The 8,148-nt window shown below is 38.4% G+C and overlaps 2 protein-coding genes across 5 annotated transcripts in view; both read left to right on the top strand.

Moving 5' to 3' along the window:
* Positions 1-3,335: 3,335 nt before the first annotated feature.
* The window catches only part of LOC135702723 (probable peroxisomal acyl-coenzyme A oxidase 1), a 365,647-nt gene continuing 360,834 nt past the window's right edge, over positions 3,336-8,148 (top strand). The window contains exon 1 of the mRNA XM_065223770.1: positions 3,336-3,352. The gene's annotated coding sequence lies outside the window, so the exon portion shown is untranslated. The remainder of the gene's footprint in view (positions 3,353-8,148) is intronic.
* The window catches only part of S6k (Ribosomal protein S6 kinase), a 152,616-nt gene continuing 148,562 nt past the window's right edge, over positions 4,095-8,148 (top strand). For 2 of the 4 annotated variants that reach the window (XM_065223762.1, XM_065223764.1), the window contains exons 1-2: positions 4,095-4,244; positions 5,351-5,812. In XM_065223762.1, the coding sequence (XP_065079834.1) occupies positions 5,732-5,812 (81 nt within the window). In that variant the 5' untranslated portion in view covers positions 4,095-4,244; positions 5,351-5,731. Of the gene's footprint in view, positions 4,245-4,276; positions 5,813-8,148 lie in introns of those variants that run through there. The other 2 variants (XM_065223765.1, XM_065223763.1) reach the window with 2 other exon arrangements.

The following is an 8,148-nucleotide window of genomic DNA, read 5'->3' as shown; positions in this document are numbered from 1 at the left end:
TGATGCAATGTCGCTAGAACTATTCCACAGCCGCAGTCAGTAATGAGCAAAAGAAGGACGCACATCTTTTGCCTGTAGCCGGCGCTGGTGGTGTAGTGGTAAGCGTGACTGCTTTCTCACCCCAATGGGTCTGGGTTCAATCCCAGCCGAGTTCGGTGGGATTTTTCTGAGGCATAAAAATCTCTGGTCACGTCTTCCTTCGGAAGGGAAGTAAAGCCGTTGGTCCCGGTCCATGTGTGTTGATGAATGGGTGCGATATCGTACGCAGGTGTGGAAGCTGCCTTCCTGCACATTCGATTGCCGTCAATGGATGGCAATCGATGTCCGTCGGTGATTGGCACTAGATTGCGGAACAGAGACCGACGTTAAATAAAAAGGAAAAAAAAAAAAATCTTTTGTCTGTAGACTTGAAAACATACTTCAAGTCTCCGCGTACATCGTACGGGTTAGGCAAAAGATGTGCGTTTGACTTTGTACTGTCGCATTAATGGCCTTCGCTCATTTTCAACTTCTATTCAATTTTCATACTGCCCTAGAGATGAACTAGCCTAAGGCTAAAAATCTCTTTAATAAAGAATTAAAAAAAAAAATCATACTGCCGTACTCTAACGGAACTATCCACCTACCCTCTTTTAAAGATTATTCTCTAACTAATAAATTATCACACTAAAGCTTCATGTTAGCATTTCCAACCAACTCTGAAAATCGCTAACTTCGCGTATGAAGTTAACATAAAAACACTTTGAATGTGCAAAAAGTAGATAAATCTTAACATATGAATCAACTTCAAATAATTTTTACTCTCAAAGTCCGAGATGTGTAGCGAGCATTTCTCACTTCATTTTTACAACGCAAAAACAATTACAGTTTATTAGGTACTAGAATTAAAATCTACTTTTTTACGTATCTATATCAAGCTTAAAGTCTATTCTATCTACTGCTTCAAAAAAAACTATTTTTCGTCAACTGTGTCCAAAGTTATTAGCAAATGAGCAGTTCGTACCCAAAACTGTGTAGGGGAAACGCTCCTATAGTTGCGGTACGTTAGTCTGTGGAGTCTCCATACACAACTATAGGAACCTAACGCTTCTAACGTACCGCAACTATAGGAGCGTTTACCCTATGCCAAGCATGACCGACGGTTGGTCAAACGCTACCTATGGTCAAAGACATCATATCAATAAGACTGGCAACTTTGCCAGAATCCAAGCGACAAATACAATAGCGCTGCGCTTGAGTGAAGGTGGAAGCAACGCATAGAAAAATTAGGAAATACACAAACCTTTCTTCTGAGGATGTAATCTTTGCTATCTAATTCGTTCAAAGCATTTACCTTTGAGCGGCAGATGACGCGATTGTATCTGTCGCATAGCGTACATATGAGAAAATGGAAGAGTTGCAAGTCTTCTTGATTTGTTGTGTTCACTATGGTGCAAACTAGTTGGATCCCGTTATTATGAAAACCAAAAACAAACCTGAAGACGAACGTCAGTTTATACACGTTCGCAGGCAGGCCCGAGGATGTTGCTCCTAGGGTAGGATTGAATTCTCGCCCGTTCAAATTCTGAGTTACTTTAGTCGGGAATAATTTGACAGGGAGCAGGTGGCAATTTCATCCATCATCGATCGGGTTACGCCTTCATTTCTGTACATCTGCAAGGAATCAGCTGCAGGGACATCGAGCCGGAATCTGGTGAACGGGTTGAACACCGTACAGGTTTGATAGCTTCCACTTCCTCTTCCACCTCCCGATCCGCAAACGCACTAAAGAGAATGAAGGGAAGCCGATTGCTTGCCTTGATCCATCTGATAAATTGCGAATGTAAACACAATAAAAAAGTCATAACTCTCGGGGTTGCCAAACTCATGGAATATTTACATATTGCTAGGCACACTTTGATTGAAACCACGTTCGGCATAGCGCTTGGCACAGCTCAATCACTCGGAACGGATTAAGGTGTGCAGAGTTGAATACCCCGGCTTAACCCTTTCTTTTCCAAAAGGTTTGTCGTTGTTTTGAGATGCAAATATTTATTTTTGAAGAAAGTGCTGGAACAAAAGATGTTTCATACAGCCTAAAGTTATCGATTATAATAGTATTTTAATTGTTTTTAATAGTTCCTTAGTTTAATTCTCAAGAACACATATGGACGAGAATAATAAGCACACGGAGAAGCTTAAATAAGTACCTCGATAAGTACTAACTATTCAATGGTAGATTGACAAACATGAGACGGATCGAGAAGTTGTGGATCACCTGTGCTACAATGGCTGAATAAGAACTGATCCTTTCAAAATCTGATATCTACGCATTTATTTTTTAAACATTGTTAAACATTTCCTTATGTTCGACGGAATTCTGCGGAATCGAAATCCCTTAGCTGGCAGCATATAACACACAGAAGATCCGTTAACATATTGAAATAGTTGCAAACAGAAAAAAATTTACACAGTTTTCCCGATTGTTCAATTTATAAATAATACGAAAACAATTCAAATCAACGCAAACTGTACGATGACAGAAATTTGCTTTGGATTCTTTTTTTACCACAAGACGGTCACCAAGTTGAACCAGCTGCCACCTCTACATTTTCTGTATACAGAATATTGAACCTTTTAATTTGAAAGGAGTCATACCATAGAGGTAACTCTAAGACCACTGGGTCCCGAAGAAAATCATTATTATGTTTGGCTCACTCAGTACCAGAACAACGGTCCCAAGCAGTCCCAAGCTAATTCACTCACCCCTGCATGTTCTGCATGAATCCACACACCCCTGATGTTATCTGTCAAACTTTCATAGCTAATCAAAACAAACATAGTGTAGTAATAGAATTTCAACTAGAATAGGGTACGTTAATCGTTTGCTTGGGACCAATAGGCTACTAAAGTGGTGAGCCAATTTAAAATCGTTAGTTTCGTATTGATTGTTGGTCATACCGAATCACACCCAAGCGGAGTACACAGATCCCGTTAAATGCGTATATACCAAACTAGCCCTTTAATAAAATGGCTGTTTGTTTTGGGCTTACAAGTCAAAACATCTAATACTATTGTATTCCAGACGCCTTGGTTTTTAAATTGTTCATGGAGTGTGACGTCAATCTCCGTCATCCATTCATTTAAACAGCGGGAGCGGCAGAACGAAAGAGACGACAAATTCACTGATTTACATCACATTGCTGTCGCTCTGTTTCGGCTCAATATCCCGGCTTCCCCTATTGCGAGACACGGTATCGGCCCAATGGGGGGGGGGGGGGAGGTGGCTGTCAAATACGAACAATCGTCGCCTACCTCGCATAACTGGTTCCAAACGTAAACAAGCCATAAGAAACCTACAGGGTTTGTTTACGTTTGGAACCAATTTCATACAAGAATGATAAGTCAGCACGTCCCACCCCAGTATCGGCCTCGTCAAGACCGATCCACCCTAACGGTGCTTTTTAAAAATGTCTCGCCAAGCCAAGGTCGACGTTCTGCGGAGCTGCTGTATTTTCTGTTTTTCCAGTTACTCCATTCTATTCATGCACTGGGGTACATCGGCAAACCTTTCATGTAGTGGTGATAGGTGGTGATGTGTGGAATATTCTAATGTATGCATTGATGCTGAAGCCGAACCGGCGTCGCACTCAGGGATACTTCTGATTCAAAGATGGCCAATATTAAATTTTGCCACTACTTAGCGTTACTAATTTGTTGCTAGCTGTTCGTAAATACATTTTTGAATATGTATATGGTAATCAGGGTCGAAAATGTTGTAGGATTAAAAGTTTGGGCTGATTTTTTAAATAGTGCGCTCGAAAATTTAATTGAAAGTAATATAATAAATGTAATATTTTAAGTAATTACAATTAATATCTAATATGATTTCAACATTGAATTGAAATCCTTTTTTTTTAATATAATTAAACCAGTATCTAACTACCTATGTACGTCGACGTCGATTCGGGTTCAACTTCGCGAATATTTTCCGGCTCGTATCGTAGTAGTGGTAATCGTAAATAGAGTAACCGTACGTATGCGTTGTACGTAGTAAAAATCCGTTCTGCGAACGCCTCCGAGCAGTCGGAATAACCATTCCATTGATTAGACGATGGTTACACTTGGTTCGCGACGTGCGTGTTTTCCGTTCGGCTCCTAGAGGGGAGATTTTGTTCATATTCAACTACTTTTGGTCAAAAAGAAAATATTTTTACCCGTTTATAGAAGAGTGCGGTGTGGTGCAGCAAGGAAGAAACTAAAAGGTTTATTATTATTTATTTGGTGCGGTCTCAGGGACGATGAAATTAGCGTGTAGTTTTTAGCGAGTGTCGTCACCGAGAGGATCGAAAAAAGCTGCATTTTTTTAACTACCTAATTATCGAATCGGTGGTGCGGTGCGGTACAATCGAAAAGCCGTCGCGTAAGAAGACGTTGATTTTTTTTGGATCATAGGTGCAAACACGCGGTCTTGCGGATCGTTGTTAAATTTAACGCCGGGATATCAATTGGATTTAATATCAAAAATTCGATTATGCTCTTGAACAGCCGTCGTGGATAACATAAAATTGTATTTTTTTTTCGAATGACCAGTCATTGGGTTTTAAACTTTTGTGCAAATTGTATAAAAATAAGCAGTGATCTTATTTGCCAAAAAAAAAATCCGTCAATACGTAACAGAATTGTGTTGCAAAGGTGAACCTTATCTACGGGCTGATACGTTGTTATCGCGATTCTGAAGTATCTTTAAAATTTTCTAAATTGAATGTTTTTTTAGCAGCCTTTGATTCGAGACTTCCGAAAGCGGCTTTCCGTGTGTTTCGCATTTATTGGCATAATTAATTACGACCTGTTACGACATTTGACCGAATTTGGCATGTGTACCCCATTGAAATTTGGTCAGACGTCGCTGAAGGTGGTTGGCAAAAAATAATAAAACGCACAGGAAGAGAGAAGCCAAGCGTGTGTGCGTGCGTAGTATTCCTTTCCTCTTTTGTTGTGCGGTTTTCTAAACACACCAGTAAAGCTCTCGCACTCATCCTCACTTTCAGTAACCGTGCGCGTGGTGGTGTGTGTGTGGTGTGTGCTCGCTCGGGTGTAATTTTTCTTCCATACCTGCAATCCGGTGTACGGTAGTGTGCGTGTGCAGCGCAGTGCCATCGAGCTAAGCGACGGCGAGTGACAGAACGTTTTTGACAACGCAAAAGAACAAAACAGCCTCGTCCGTCGAATTTCACCAAACAAACCGCGCCATTATTGTGTGATTTTTCGGAAAAATATTCGCACTTTTTTCGCTTTCGGAGAAAACGGAAAAACATTAGTTCAGTGCTCAAAACCCTCAGGTGTTCTTTAACGGCATTTATTTTGATAGGATTTTTCATCGAGTTTGAGTGCAGTTTGGTGGGAGAAAAAACGGCAAAACTTGTTTTCATTGCTGTGTCTGCTGAGGGAAAACCCCGAGAGTTGCGGATTCCGGGAATTCAGCCCTTGTAGCACCGGAGGAATGTGAAGAAAAATTGCGGTGAATAATAGTTAGTGTGTGGTAAAGATCTTTTCAGTTACCGAGCTTAACTGCAAAGAAGACTTAAAAATCAGTGTTCATTCCTTAGTGGCGTAGCGTCGAAGGACGGTGAAAAGTTCCGAGGAAAAGTAAAGTGATAAATTGCGCCTGCAGGAATTTCCGAGGCAGTGTGGAAAATAGAAGAAGAGTAAATATAGAAAAAAAAAACAGTAAACACACGGCGACACCAAAATGGCTGGTGTTTTTGATCTGGAATTACACGACGAAGACAACATCCGTGACTCCGACGATGATGTTATCGAGGTCGATGATGTAAGTAGCTTACCTTTCCCTACCTGGACTACAACTCCTTCCTCGTGTTTAGAACAACCTGCATTCTTTCTTTGGATTTATATTTTTTTTGTATCAAGGCCGATTGGAACCAATGGAAAATCCTTCGTTTTGAGGGTCGTTCGTCCCTACGCATATACAATGTTTGTGCATAGCAAAAATTGCGTTGTGTTAGGTTTGCGTCGATTGATGCTTTAAGTGTATCTAGAAAGGACGGATTTTGTTTGATTGGATATGTTGTCAAAGCCGTGCTGCTCATGAGAGATTGAGTACAAGCAGATTCTTTATTTCAAAATTATGTAACTTTGATTCATGTGTTCTAGTGGAATCCTTATTTGTTGTGCATCTTTCGTACCTCTTCAAAATCTAAAATTATGGCTGCGTACACATTAACCTTTTCCTTCCCTTTACACTGTTTTGAAGTACAAAAAATAGTTTTGGACGATGGAAGATACAACAGAAGCTTTACCACAAAGCCTAAATTAATCATATTTATTAAACAAAAAATGTTGATGGTATAAAAACAATGATAACAATATTTTAATGTTCAAAAGTTGCATTAGGAAGTAACATGAATGGACATTAAAGGAGCATAAGGACTGTATCGAAAATAAGTTGTAAACAAAATGTTCCTTCCATATGCGTAAAAAAATAAAAAATAATTATTCGAATATGTGTGTCATGTCCTCCGTTAAAACTTAACAAAGAAAATTAGACCAACAAATATTCTTTAAGGGAATGGTATTATGTCAGGTTTAGTTGCTCTTATGTGGTTTCCAGTGTTGGCAAAATCAGAAATCAATTGATATTTTTCCGCTCTCATGGGCTCGCAATATCACGCGTGATATTGGAACAAAATATCATGCTTGATATTGATTTTACAAGCTCCTTTGAAATCATTAAACTCAATCTCACCACAGTTTGGTGATATTTGTAGTTGGTGAGTTTTGTTAGCTTGATATTCCGATCTGCGATATCACAGCTTGCAAAATAAACCGCAGTTGTTTGCTTGTTGATTTTTGTCTACGAAAATCAAGTGTGATCTTGGGCGTTGGTGAGATTTGATTTTTTGATATTTTCCCAACACTGGTGGTTTCGGACAGTGTATTTTCGTTACAGTCTATTTTTGTTTATTTAAAAGTTTTAGAGCTCTTTATATCTTTTTGAAGATGCTCTTTACAGCCATTCAGCATCTACAGTCGGCATTCAATAGGTTGTAGTTGCGAACAAGTTGAATTGGGTTGCTCCTGGCAAAAGTCTAAATAACTATTTTTTTCAATTTTTGACAAGATTTATGTGCAGAATTGATGCCAAATTAGGCTAAAACAATTGTTGTGTTTTCTTCGCAGTCTTTTCCATAGATGCTAAAACTACTAAGATCAAAGTTTATAAGAAGACTAATATCATAAAACTACCTAAGAGAATAGTTTTTTATTTGTTGTTATGAAGCTAACTTCTTAAGAAGGTCATGACATAAATAGTTGAACAACCTTTTTTCAATTAACTGCGAAAAAACATTAACTGTGAAAAAACAGAAAATAACCTGAAATTTGATTTGAACCTTAAAATACATGTTTAGACATGATTGAATTCTGTTAGAATATTCTTTGTCCGATGTCTCAAATATTTCACTTAGAATCTTGATGTTCTTTTCAAGCTCGGAATTTTAAACTTTTCCTTTGAACGAGATACCAAAGAGTTTTGAAATTTTGTCAAGCATGGTGATAATTTTCCTAAATGATTAAAGTGAGAATCTTAAGCAATTTCTAACGTGATAACGTCATTTTGTGTCAACATTTGTAGTCTCCAAATGAGGTCAGAATCTTCTAAATTACAGCTCTGATTTTTTTTTGGAAATGTTCAAATGTCCCCGTGAAATCTCCTCATTCGCTCAACATCCTTATGAATTCTCTTAGAAATTTTCTTAAAACTATCTTCAGTTTGAAATACTGCTAAGTTTTTAGTAGTTGTATTCAGCATTAGGTTCTCTTGGAACTATTACCGATATTCCGTTGGAGTTTGCCATAGAATTCTCTTTGATTGATTGATTGATTAACATTTAAGAGATTGTCTTGGACCTAACGTGTGCTTCAGTTAGAATCCGGAAGTAACAAAATTTTAACAAGATCAACTTTTTAAAAATTGCACGAATCGTAACGATACTTTCAGCACACAAAAAAGAATAATTTTAAAATAAAACTGTTGTCAAAACATTCCAGAATCGACCACTAGGGCGCTGTTATAAAATAAACTGTGATTCCGGATTCTAGTTGAAGCATACTTTAGGTGATCATTAGGGGTAGTTTCAGTTTGTATCA

This window comes from Ochlerotatus camptorhynchus, unplaced genomic scaffold (genome assembly GCF_037179485.1).
Source record: "Ochlerotatus camptorhynchus isolate MF236.1 unplaced genomic scaffold, CSIRO-AGI_Acam_v1.1 ptg000196l, whole genome shotgun sequence".
Lineage (NCBI taxonomy): Eukaryota > Metazoa > Arthropoda > Insecta > Diptera > Culicidae > Ochlerotatus > Ochlerotatus camptorhynchus.
This window is presented reverse-complemented; position numbering and strand designations above follow the sequence as displayed.